The sequence below is a fragment of the Ovis canadensis genome, chromosome X (assembly GCF_042477335.2).
Source record: "Ovis canadensis isolate MfBH-ARS-UI-01 breed Bighorn chromosome X, ARS-UI_OviCan_v2, whole genome shotgun sequence".
NCBI classification, from domain to species: domain Eukaryota; kingdom Metazoa; phylum Chordata; class Mammalia; order Artiodactyla; family Bovidae; genus Ovis; species Ovis canadensis.
The window spans coordinates 99856687-99870032 of NC_091727.1; the positions used below are offsets into that span (position 1 = coordinate 99856687).

The 13346-nt window shown below is 37.8% G+C and overlaps 1 protein-coding gene and 1 pseudogene across 7 annotated transcripts in view; one reads left to right on the forward strand and one right to left on the reverse strand.

Moving 5' to 3' along the window:
- Positions 1–13346, reverse strand: part of LOC138930436 (transmembrane 9 superfamily member 2-like) — an 83677-nt gene that overhangs the window by 52975 nt on the left and 17356 nt on the right. For 5 of the 7 annotated variants that reach the window (XM_070290666.1, XM_070290662.1, XM_070290664.1 and 2 more), the window contains exons 6-7: positions 9238–9365; positions 4695–4806 (exon numbers count right to left, since the gene is read on the reverse strand). The exons of the other annotated variants lie outside the window; for them this stretch is intronic. In XM_070290666.1, coding sequence (XP_070146767.1) covers positions 4695–4806; positions 9238–9365 — 240 coding nt within the window. The remainder of the gene's footprint in view (positions 1–4694; positions 4807–9237; positions 9366–13346) is intronic. 7 annotated transcript variants of the gene reach the window in all.
- LOC138930435 (transcription factor BTF3 pseudogene) lies at positions 11589–12197 on the forward strand (annotated as a pseudogene).

Genomic DNA, 13346 nt, shown 5'->3' on the forward strand with positions numbered 1-13346 from the left:
CCTACCAAGCAGGAGTGTGAGTTTGATCCTGGAGTCGGGCAGGTCTCCTAGAGAAGAAAATGGCAACCCACTCCAGTATTCTTGCCTGGGAAATCCCATGGACAGAGGAACCCAGTGGGCTACAGTCCATGAGGTTGAAAAGAGTCCAACATAGCAACTAAAAAACATCAAACACTCATGTGCTTTGTGAAGCTACAAAAGCAGACAGTAGAAAGTAGCATTTTCCAAACTTATTTGACTAGCATTCTTGGGAATGCACTTTGGGACATGTTGATACGTACGATTATCACTGGGTAAAAAAATTTTTAAAAAACACAAACATTTTCAACCCAAGACAGAAAATAAAGAAACAGCACCATCAGAGATATTCATAACCACTCTTCCTGGCACCCTCCCCACAACTGTAACAGCAACTTTCTGGTGTTCAGATACAGAATATTGTGGTTAAAAGCAATTAAGTAAAGGCAAAAAAAGAATCTTGTGGCTTAGTGTATTCTCACTGTATAAGTGTACTCTGCACCTATGAGCTACTTTTGTATAAGACATTTGTAAAGCAAGCGGTCCTGTGTCTGATAGGAAACCCTGTGTGTCTACTTACTGGCTAGGAGCTGTGCTAAATATTTCATGTTTGTTCACTTATCTCTGCTAGCAATCACATGAGGTGACTATTTTATCCCCACTTTACAGATCAGGAAATATAGGCTCAGTGTAACCTGCCCAAGTTCACACAGCTAAGAAATGTCAAAGCCAGGATTCAGACCTTGGGTTTGTCTGGTTCCTTCCATTGTACCACATCTGGAAGCCACAGGCCTTCTAAGCACCTTAAATGAGTTTCAATGGGAAGGAAAATTCCTCTTCTGAAATAGCTCCCAGGATTAAGGAAAGTTAAAGAACAAGAAGTTGAGACCTAACCCCAAATAAGGCAATTCCCCCAAAAGCCCCATATGCTATAGCTGCATCTAAACTTGCACTTTAGCTCTTTTGACTGCCGCAGTTGCTTCCTAACAGGCAGACAGACCACTAACACCATACCATATAGGCCTCTGGCTTGAGTCTAAACTTCAGTTTAGATGTGCTTTCTCTTGACATTTCCTGTAAACATAAGCATTCTTACACTTAATTTTTTTTTATTTTATTATTTTTTTCTTCCAGTTTTACTGAGTATAATTGATGTACAGCACTGTATACATTTAAGGTGTACAGCATAATGATGGGACTTAACATATGTCATGAAATCATGACCAGAATAGGTTTAGTGAGCATCCATCACCTCACATAGATACAAAATTAAAGAAATTAAAAAATATGTTTTCCTTATGATCAGAACTCCTAGGATTTACTCCCAACTTTCATATATAACATACAGCATTAATTATATTTATCATGATGTACATTATATCCCTAGCACTTATTTATCTTATAACTCCAAGTTTGTAGTTATGGCCACCATTATTTAATTCCTCCCTCCCCTCATCCCCTGCTTCTAGTAACCACAAATCTAATCTCTTTCTCTGAGTTTGTTTTTGAAGTATAATTGACCTACAACTCTGTCAGTTCTTGTTACACAACATAGTGATTCAATATTTCTATACATTTCAAAATGATCACCACAAATAAGCCTGTTACCATCCTACACTTAATTTTAATAGCCAATTGGTAAGTGATAAAAATGTATAAGAGCTTCCACTCTTCAATCTACTTCTGATAATAGCTTGGAGTTGGAATACTATTTTCAATCACTAGGAAAAGGTTATTTTAATTTCTTCAGGGTGTACTTCATTCCTTTTCCCAGATTACACTTCTGTGTTTCATCCAGAGATTAGAAGACTGGACTATACTTATTGGACTGGTAAATTGCCTGTTTTCACCAATTGTATTTTGGGTAAACTGCAGGATGTAGGATCAAGTAATCCTGACCTCTAGCTGGATGACTCAAAGTACACACATACCTCTCTAACATAAACGCTTCTCATTTTCTTTACAGTAACTCTGTAGGCAGAAAATATAATAGACCTTTAATATAGAAAGCGAGAATGGAATAGTGGAAAAACTATGAGTTTGGGGCCAAACAGACCTGAGTTTGAATATCACTTCCACCTCCTGCTAGCTATGATCTGGAGAAAATTACTTCAGCTCGCTGGGCTTCAGGATCCTCATTTATAAAATGGAGATAACCACTCTAGGTGATACATAGGGACAAAAGCAAGGCATCCCCAAACTGGAATTGCTTTGAGAATGAGATTAGGAAGAATTGTGTTATAATGGCTGTCAGGCCATCTATAGAAATGACACAAACCAAGCACAATTTGTAAGTGTTCAAAGAGATTTGAGACCTGATCCCAAATAAGGTGATTAGGGTTTTGTCTCAGGAAAGCACATCCAAAGCTATAAGAAATAAGCCTTGTATAAAATCAAGTATAATCAAAGCTGAATCAAAAATATGTCACATAGTCTTTAAGAAAAACCATAAAGAGAAATACATATACCTACATAGTGATAAAAAGTTTTCCCTATGAAAGGAAAGCCCCAGTGTTCATTTTCTGGAGAAGTACCTCTAATACTAAGGCTAAGAGTATCTGACCCATGAATATGAACATCTGGTCCATGTGCCATATGAATAACATCTTTTAATACTTGATTTCCTTTTTCTCTGGGGTCCTATGTTCATCAAGAAACTTTCTACTTATTCTACTCTATTTATATTTGTTTTCTCATATCTCTTTATCATAGGCAGATGTGCTAACCAGCTAACATGAATGATGTGGTCAATGAGGCACTTAGATTTCTCCAAATAAATTATGAAATTGGTGTTCTGGTTTATATATTGGACCCTTAGGAGTTTGCCTAGTATGAATCTATTTCACTTTGTTATACTCACAGCATTAAAATTCTGAAGCAAGATTTTTAAACTGACAGAAACCTAGTATTGCTGAGCATGCTAGAGAACAACCTAGCAACTTTTTTGTGAAGAATTTGGTAATGTGTTATCAAAATGGGTACACCCTGGGACTTCCCTGGTGGTCCAGTGGCTAAGACTCTGTGCTCCCAATACAGGGTCCCGGGTTTGATCTCTGATAAGGGAACTAGATCCCACATGCTGCAACTAAAGATCTTGCATGCAACAACAAAGATCAAAGATCCTGTGTGCTGCAACTAAAACCCAGCGCAGGCAAACAAATAAATATATCTTTTTAATGTTTATACCCTGTTACCTAAATTCCTACTTCTAGGAATTTAATGCAAGGAGATAATCAGACAAATAAAAAAGGATGCTAATTAAAGCACTGTTTATAAGCATTAAAAATTAGACATTTGGATTTTTATCAATAGGGCACTAAATAAGTCAATTACAGCCTATACATTAAATATACTATGCAATCAATAAAAAGAAGGTGGTGACTCTGTATTTATTGACCTGGAAAAATGTCCATGACATACACAGTAAGTGAAAATGGTATATATAATATCCCATTGTACTAAGTTGTGCACTTTTTAGCACCACACATGGTATTTTCCTACAGAAAATGATATCCCCATGAGCTCTGCCATGGTATATGAAATGCTGCATGTTATAATCATCTTTTGGAAATTTACAATGCTGTTTATCATAGTGAATACTCTTAAAGCCACTGTTTTAACATTGTTTAACCTAGCATTATCCAAAGTAACCTCATCATAGATCCTTTTTTTTTCATGTAACACCTTTTAAAATAAAAAGCTAAAATTTAAAAAAAGCTAAAATGAATAAAATATGAAGGAACTTGTTTCCAGAAAACCCTTTGGGAAACATGGGCTTCAAAGAGCTGATAGATTATTCACCAGAATGTTATTAGTCTATCTACTTATTTACCAAAAATACATACCATCTTTATAAAAATAGCTATTCACAAAAGGGATAATTCCAGGTGTACAAATAATAATAAATGTTATATGTTGAGGACCTATTCTATATCATGCTAAGGGCTTTATGTATTCTGAAAATAAGGATGAAATGACATGAGAAGAAATTGAGCCTCAGAGATCACATGACTTGCCTATGCACAAGTGGCTAGTAAGTGGCCAAGCCATAGTTTGAACTGCAGGTCAGTCCAAATGTCCAATATGTCTGCTCTTTTCACTATACTAGACTTTGTCTCTTCCACAAGATACTCTTCCTTTAAGGTCTCACTTGAGCAATCAGCCAGTCTGCCAACCCCAGGTGACACCTCTGTGGTTTCCCATGTACCTCATTCAAACCTCAATATGAAGACTAAGTAAAGTACCTGGCAAGGTACCTGAAATGTAGTAGATTACATACAGCAATTCCTGTAATGATTGTCCTTTGAATGGTTTTAACATAAAGAACTTATCTTCTTTCTTGGACTCCTAAGGTGCACTATGCAACTTTCAACTGATAGAAATTAAGGCTTTAATATTAAGACTTCCCTGGTGGCTCAGACGGTAAAGCGTTTGCCTACAGTGCAGGAGACCCGGCTTCGATCCCTGGGTTGGGAAGATCCCCTGGAGAAGGAAATGGCAATCCACTCCAGTACTCTTGCATGGAAAATCCCATGGACAGCGGAGCCTGGTAGGCTACAGTCCATCGGGTCGCAAAGAGTGGGACACGACTGAGCGACTTTATTTTCATTTCATATGATAGTTATATACTTGATTTAGAAAAAAAAAAAAGTAAGATTATGGCATGGAATACTTACTTCAAATTTCACAGAGTAAGTGTAGGTGATGTTCAACTTATCTGTATAGTCTCCAGGGATTTCCATAGGGGTTCCATTGCAAGTTAGATGGTTTTCATCTACATGTTTATAGCTAGTAAAAGAGAGGGAGAAAAGGAAGGGAAGGGAATTTTTATATCAAATTGAAATTGTAAATTTCTGATTCATGGCTCTTTGGGCATGTAATAACAGCAGGCTGATAAAAATGGGCCTTTCATTATATTCTGCATTTAAAACTCTTTACAATTTAAAATATTCTTGTTTCTAAATGTCCCTAACATTCAAATAGACTCAATATACTGCCCAAAACACAATACTTAAGAACTTCCTCTTTGCCTGTGGATAGATTTTTTTAAATCCTTCTATTAGTAAATGGCTTTATTTTTCATCTTTCATCCCATCCCTCTCTTCTATATACTAAAAAAAAAAACCTATCTTGTAACCTCAACTATAGTTAGAAAATCAAATAGATGAGACAGAAATCATATTTATAAGCACCCAGAGATCTGAGGGCCTACTGTGTATAAAATGCCATGCTTAGCCATAAAAGGGCCTGAGGATATATCTATGTGAACCTTTTGTGTTTGAAAAAGAGAATGATTATTAAAATCCAAAGATGGAAAACAAAAACTAGAGAAGCTTGAAACTAGACAGAACTGGTGAAGCTAGCAAATGCCTGGTCAGAAATAAAGTGACTCTTCCATTTCTTGAAAAATCAAAGAATAAAGGGGAGAGAGAAAAATCAAAAGGAGAAGCCATGTTGCTTCATTTTTGAATTAGTTAACTCAACATACAGTTTACCCTGTGGTTTCTGTCTAAAGATTAATATGCAATCCTGATGAGATTATTATCTTTACACATACATGCACAATCAAACCACTCACTCACAACTGCAAAGGTTACTGGTGTGCACATCTTTTGTATTCATTCTTGTAACCCTACTTACTGTCTGGTCCATAATGTGCCCTTACAAGTGTAGGATAAACATATTCTATTTAAAGCCAAAATACATTTTAAAATAGCTATGAATTAGAGAAATCATAATTGTTAAGGTTACAGGTCAACATTTCACACTGAAGGGAAAAATTAAATTACTACATGATAATGGATATCAAGTATGCTCTGAAGTATGGGTCTTAAACCCCGTACAGGGAAGATCTGCATTTCATATAAGAGACTATGTGGTAAAAATTCTATAAAGGTCTCTAATCAAGTTAGAAGCCCTATTTTAAACCACTGGCCTTATATATGGATTGTATAAGGCCTTCCAAGCCACTTTCACAACTTCAACTTTTACTCTGAAATGGGAGGTCACTGGAAGATTCTAAGTAGAGGATTGACACGAGCTGAAATTTTAAGAGGGTCATGTATATGTATGGCTGAGTCCCTTCACTATTCACCTGAAACTATGACAACATTGTTAACCATCTATACCCCAATACAAAATAAAAGTTTAAAATGAAAAAAATAAATAAAAAGGAATGCTCTGAATGCTGTATTGAGAAAAGGTTATGAGAAGACAAGGGTAGCAGCAAGGAAACCAGCTAGGTTTCTGCAACAACCAGGTAAGGTATGACGATGTTCTGGACCAGCTGATAGTGCTGGAGGTGATGAGAAGTGGTGGATTCTAAATATGTTTTTAAAATAGAGCCACATGGGGAATTCCATGGTGGTCTCTGGGCTTCCATCACAGGGAGCATGGGTTCCATCCCTGGTCTAGTAACTAAGATTCCACAAGCCATATGGTGCTGCCCAGAAAAAAAAAAAAAAAAGCCAGAGCCACATGATATACTAAAGGATTAGACCAGATATAGGGTATGAGGGAAGAATGATAAAGAGAAATCAAGAGTGATTTCATGGTTTGGGGATCTGGGCAACTAGAAGGATATAGTTGCCATCTACTGAGATGGAGAAGACAACAAAAGAAGTGGGTTTGGAAGGAAGATTAGAAGATTATTTGGGGACATGTTAAGTTGGAAATGACTATTAGACATCCAAGTGGCAAATAGTCAGCTAAATATACAAGTCTAGAGACCTAAGAGGGGCTTCCCAGGTGGCATTAGTGGTAAAGAATCTGCCTGCCAATGCAGGAGACACAGTAGACATGGGTTTGATCCTAGGTCAGGAAGAGCCCCTGGAGGAGGGCATGACAACCCTCTCCAGTATTCGTGCCTGAAGAAACCCATGGACAGAGAAGACTGGTGGGCTATGGTCCATAGAGTAGCAAAGAGTTGGACATGACTGAAGCAACTGAGCACACACACAGAGACCTAAGTGTCACTGTGGTATCTGATGCCAGGAGACAGGGTCAGATCACCAAGGTGAGTATAAATAAAGAGGCAGAGCTCAAATACTGAATTCTGGAGCCCTCTGATATTAAGAGGTTGGAGGAAAGAGGGACTTCCCTGGCAGTCCAGTGGTTATGACTCGGGTTCAACCCCTGGTTGGAGGACTAAAATCCCACAAACCATGTGGTAAACCCAAAAACAAAAACAAAAAACAAAAAAAAAAGAGAGAGAGAGAGAGGTTGGAGAATTTGGAAGACTGATGAGCAACCAGTGAGACAAGAGAAAACCAGGAAAGTGGTAACCCAAAAGCCAATGCAGCAGGTGTTTTTAAGGAAAAAGAGATAATCAACTATGGCAACCATTAGGGAAATTAACAGGGTACAGTACCTGAAAGAAAACACAAGACTTTAGACTTAGAAAACCATTAGGCCTAATTCACATCTATGACCTTGAGCAGAATGCCCAGTTCTGAAAAAGATGAATTTTAACACAGTCCTTATTCTCAGGGGGACCAAATAAATGAGCTTTCCTGTGATTAGATAAAAGTTTTATTGCATGCATATATAAGTGATGACTATGGGCAGGATAGATAAATACAGCTCTAGAAAATGATTTTCTTGACTTTTTTTTACTCTAAGTCTGAGAATATGAAATGTGCCTGTAAGCACTAAATTTGATTTTCATATAGCTGATGAGATAGCTTCCTATATCATACTTCGTATGTTAACTACCTTTCTACCCAAATGACTTTCAACAGAAGCAGCCATTCTGAGTCAGATCTCACAGTCCATGAACCCAAAATCCTATTCCTACTTATCAGAAGTGACATACACAAAGAAGCATGGGTGATTGCCCTTGACAATGGTTAGTATTCCCTGGCCTCTCTGGGTAGCTCTGTTTATCCTGTTAATGATAAACACGCCCTGATCCTTTTAATCTTTCTTTTATTTTCTATCTGCAATACCTTATGAAATAAATCTTCAAAAAATTTTAACATAGCCACTAATTTCCAAAAGAATATCTTTTTACAAAGATAAATCAGAGTTGGAAAGTACCAATGTTCTTCATCTTTTGGGGTCTTGTTTATCTAATTAAATATATGGACCCTTTTACCCAGAAAAATACACATCAATAAAAACTGGGTTTGATGCATCAGAATCTATATTAAAAACCCCTAATTCAGTCCCCTCCTTTTGTAAATGAGGAGATTGAGCCTGTGAGACATCAAGTTAATGTACCCAGGGCCAAAAGCTTGGTACAGTACATTCTTTAACTATTCTTTCCCTTTGGTCATTAGTTGTGACAGACGGAACAACCTTGGCTAAAATAAAATAGGCTAGTAGATTTAAAAACAATGAAATCTGATCCATCTTGATGAACTTAGGGTTGACTTCCAAAATGGAACCAGCAGATATGAGACTAAAATCCAAATTTCCAAATTCCTTGTTCTGTGTTCAGAAAACTATACCACACTTACCTCCTTTAATATACTTCACCTTAGTCTCAAAGGATAACTTCCTCCATCTTAATATATCAGATTTTATAATATTTTACCCATATCGATCATGATTTGATATACTGTATGATTTATTCCCCCTCCCTCTTTTAATTGAAGAGTACCAATCTTATCCTACAGTTTCAAAGAATCTTGAAGTTAGAACATCATTTGCACCTATCCAGTCTCTTACCCAATGCAGAACTGCCCTTGAAATTCATTAAGTATTCACTTACTAGGGATCAAACACTATGCTAGGTGCTTAATTATTAAATCTCTAAGAGCTGGGTCATCTAGGCTCTTCCTACAAATATCTAGGGATTAACTACTCACTACTTCTTGAGAGTGCTTATTCAACTGTTAGAGAGCTCTAACTGCTAGCAGATTCTTTCTCAAACCCAGCTGATACCTGCCTAATAGACTCCATTGGAACTAGAATTCTCCTCTGAACAAACAGAAACCTTAACGTAATCTCTGTCATATGGCAGCAACTAAGGAAGAGTTAGGACACCCTCAATAAGGCTATTCTCTTCCAGATCTGTCAGTTCTTTCTCACATTACATGTTACTCGCATGCTTACCATAAGTAAAAGAGAATAAAATTGTCTGTTTGATTTTTTAAACTTTATGTCTAAGGTTATATCACACATATATCCTAAAAATGAAAATTCTGGTGAGATATTCTACATTTTGAATTAATTTTTAAATTAATGGAACTAATTTAAAAGATATTCTATAATTACCTTTTGGGTTCAAGTCTAGCAGAAACCAATTTTGAAACATACCAATCTACTTCATTTTCACTGTGATATGTAATGGTAATATCAACGTGGTTGAAGATGTAGTAAGTATTAGTTTTGTTGAATTCAGGCTGCAAAAATATAAAGAAATTTGAAAGAAGTTTGAATGTTTCCTATAAACTCAAAAATATAAATTGTGACCATGGAATGAAAATGAGATATATTAGTTCTAAAAAACCAAGCTATAAATTAAGCATACTGAAGTGTAAATGTGTTTTTATAAGATTAAAAGTGCAGCCCTGAACATCTGGCCTAAAATTAAGATGTTGCTTAATTCTATTGTCTTAAACAGTTGTTACAAAGGAATAACATTGAAAATGTAAAATTCACAAATGCACACATTGCTGGGTTTTAACCACACAAAAATATGAAGTAATGCAAATAAACTAATAAAATGTTATAGGTACTTAAAGTTTAAGCATATCAAGAGTTTGGGCTTTATTTATGGTTAAAGTAAGGAAACAAGAAAAAATAGAAAGAAGACGTGTTGCAGAATGCAAACTGTGATGTCTCTGGGTAGTGAGACTACAGGCATTCATTTTTCCACTGTTTCTTTAGATTTTTCTGTACTTATCAAATTTTGTATAATGAGGGCATATTTACATTTATAATCAGAGGCATCAAAAAGTGAATTAAACTCTATCAGTCAAGTACTCATTAGTTCATTCCCTAACAGCCAATGCTTCTTAAACTTGAAAGTTTATACAAATCACCCAAATGCAGATTCTGACTCACTGGGCCTGGGGTGAGACTTGAGATTCTATATGTCTAACAAGCTCCCAGGTGGCGCCGATGCTACTGATCCTGGAACACACTTTGAGAACCACTGCTCTAATTCAGAAGAAAGAAAACTTCTGACCGCTCTTTTCTGGTAAAAGTGGTTAAGGGAGAGTGAATGATTATTTTTCCATAAGGATGTGGGAGAAGCTTCTGTATAAGACTTATGATGGGTTGGACTATCCCCCAGTACAGTTAAATGAGAGACACTATAACTATACAAAGAAATACAATGAAGCTACAGCAGATCTGCACGTACTGGTATGGAGGTGTGGCCATGATATATGCTAATAGAAGCAGCACACTGCGCTTAGTCACTCAGTCACATCCAGCTCTTTGTGACCCCATGGACTCTAGCCCTCCAGGCTCCTCTGTCCATGGGGATTCTCCAGGCAAGAATACTAGAGTGGGTTGCCGTGCCCTCCTCCAGCAGATCTTCCCCACCCAGGGATTGAACTCAGGTCTCTCACATTGCAGGTGGATTCTTCACCACCTGAGCTGCCAGGGAATCTCAAGAATTCTGGAGTGGGTAGCCTATCCCTTTCTCCAGGGGGTCTTCCCAACCCAGGAATTGAACTGGGGTCCCCTGCATTGTAGGCAGATTCTTTACCGGCTAAGCTACCAGGGAAGCCCCAGAAGCAGCACAGCATAGGGGTTAAAGAAGTAGACTCCACAGTCAAATTGCCAAGGTTGAAGGCTCAGGTATGGCATGTACCAGCCTGTGTGATGTTGGCCAAGTTGCTTAACCAATCAGTGTCTTGATTTCTACACCTTTACTGTAGACATCATAACAGGGTGTGTGTTAGTTGTTCAGTCATGTCCAACACTTTGTGACCCTATGGTCTGTCCATGGAATTCTCCACACAAGAATACTGGAGTGGGTTGTCATTCCCTTCTCCAGGGGATCTTCCTGACCCGGGGATTGAACCCGGGTCTCCTGCATTGCAGGCAGATTCTTTACCATCTGAACTACAGGGTGCTGTAAGCATTAAATCAACACATGAAAAGCATTTCAATTACCATGAGGCATAAAGTACTGGATCTGAGAGATAACATAGTAACAAGGTCCTCCAGGATCTGAATCCTGCTTATCTCTCCAGACTCATCTGCTGCCATAGCCTCTACTTAAAATCTGATATTACTACCAAACAATTCTTTATTCTGTGCTCTCACAGCACTCGGCTCATATCTATGTCACTTATATCAGATTGTAGTTGGTGTATTTACATGTTTCCATCCCCTAGTAAATTGTGTTCCCCATTTGATCACAAGGCTAGAAATTTTGTCTGGCTCATTCATTCACTCAACAAGTATTTTTGAACATCTACTATGTGCCAGGCACTTCTCAAACATGTTTTCAGAGCTAATATACTGTAGATGTTCAAAAAATACAAGAGGCACTTTGGGATGGTGCAAAGAGAACAGAATTTGGATCAAAAAAACATTGGCGCTCTAGCTGCCATCTTGCGTCCCCGCGTGTGTGCGCCTAACCTCAGCTGGTCTGCCCGAGACCACCTGAGTGCCAACCCTATTCCCCTGCGCGGCCCCATTTCCGCTCCAACAAGATGAAAGAAACTATCATGAACCAGGAGAAACTCGCCAAACTGCAGGCACAAGTGCGCATTGGTGGGAAAGGAACTGCTCACAGAAAGAAGAAGGTGGTTCATAGAACAGCCACTGCAGATGACAAAAAACTTCAGTTCTCTTTAAAGAAGTTAGGGGTAAACAATATCTCTGGTATTGAAGAGGTGAATATGTTCACAAATCAAGGAACAGTGATCCACTTTAACAACCCTAAAGTTCAGGCATCTCTGGCAGCAAACACTTTCACCATTACGGGCCACGCTGAGACAAAGCAACTGACAGAAATGCTCCCCAGCATCTTAAACCAGCTTGGTGCCGACAGTCTCACCAGTTTAAGGAGACTGGCTGAAGCTCTGCCCAAATAATCTGTGGATGGAAAAGCACCACTTGCCACTGGAGAGGAGGAGGATGATGAAGTTCCAGATCTTGTGGAGAATTTTGATGAGGCTTCCAAGAATGAAGCAAACTGAATTGAGTTAACTTCCGAAGAAGATAAATCTTGAAGAAGTTACTGGGAGCTGCTATTTTACATTATGACTGCTTTTTAAAATTTTGTTTATGGATCTGATAAAATCTAGATCTCTAATATTTTTAAGCCTAAGCCCCTGGACACTGCAGCTCTTTTCAGTTTTTGCTTATATACAATTCATTCTTTGCAGCTAATGAAGCTGAAGAAGCCTAAGAATAAAGTTTGAGACAAAGATAAATAAAATTCTTTGCCTAGTATATGGTTTTATTTTTTATTTCATTGATACCAATTTGTACACAGAAGGCAAAATTGTTTATAGAAAGCTAATCATGGCATGTAATATGACTGATAATCATGAATGGAATCTGATTAAAGATTTAAAATGACAGTATTAAAAAAAAAAAAAAAAACATTGGCATGAGGGAATTCCCTGGTGGTCGAGTGGTTAAAACTCAGTGCTTTCACTGCCATAGCCTGCGTTCAGTCCCTGGTTGGGGAACTAAGATCCTGCAAGCTGCATGGTGTGGTCAAAAAGCAACCACAACATTGAGATGGAATTCATATTTTGCCACATACAAGCTTTTGTATGCCAATTTTTCTGGGCCTTGGTTTTCTTAGCTGTAAAATGGGGCTGCTGCTGCTTAGTTGCTCAGTCATGTCCAACTCTTTTCTACACTATGGACTGTAGCTCACCCAGCTCATCTGTCCATGGGGATTCTCCAGGCAAAAGTACTAGAGTGAGTTTCCATGCCCTCCTCCAGGGAATCTGTCCAACCCAGGGATCGAACCCAGGTCTCCTGCATTGCAGGCAGATTCTTTACTACTGAACCACCAGGGAAGTCTGTAAAATGGGGCTACCATCACTTAATTCATAAAATTATTAAGAGGAATAAGTGAGAAATCATATGGAAAGAGCTAGTTTAGTACCTGGCACAGAATAAGGAAATCATTAAATGTTAGATTCCTTCCTACTAGATATTAAAATTATGCTTTAATGGGGTGGGAGGTGGGAGGGGGGTTCAGGATTGGGAACTCATGTACACCTGTGGCTGATTCACGTCAATGTATGGCAAAACCAATACAGTATTGTAAAGCAAAATAAAGTAAAAAACAAAAATTAAAATAAATAAATAAATAAATAAAATAAAATTATGCTTTAAAACTTTAACTAGATTTCCAATTCCCATCTTATTAGGGCCAAATCTCCTGCTGCAAAGCACAA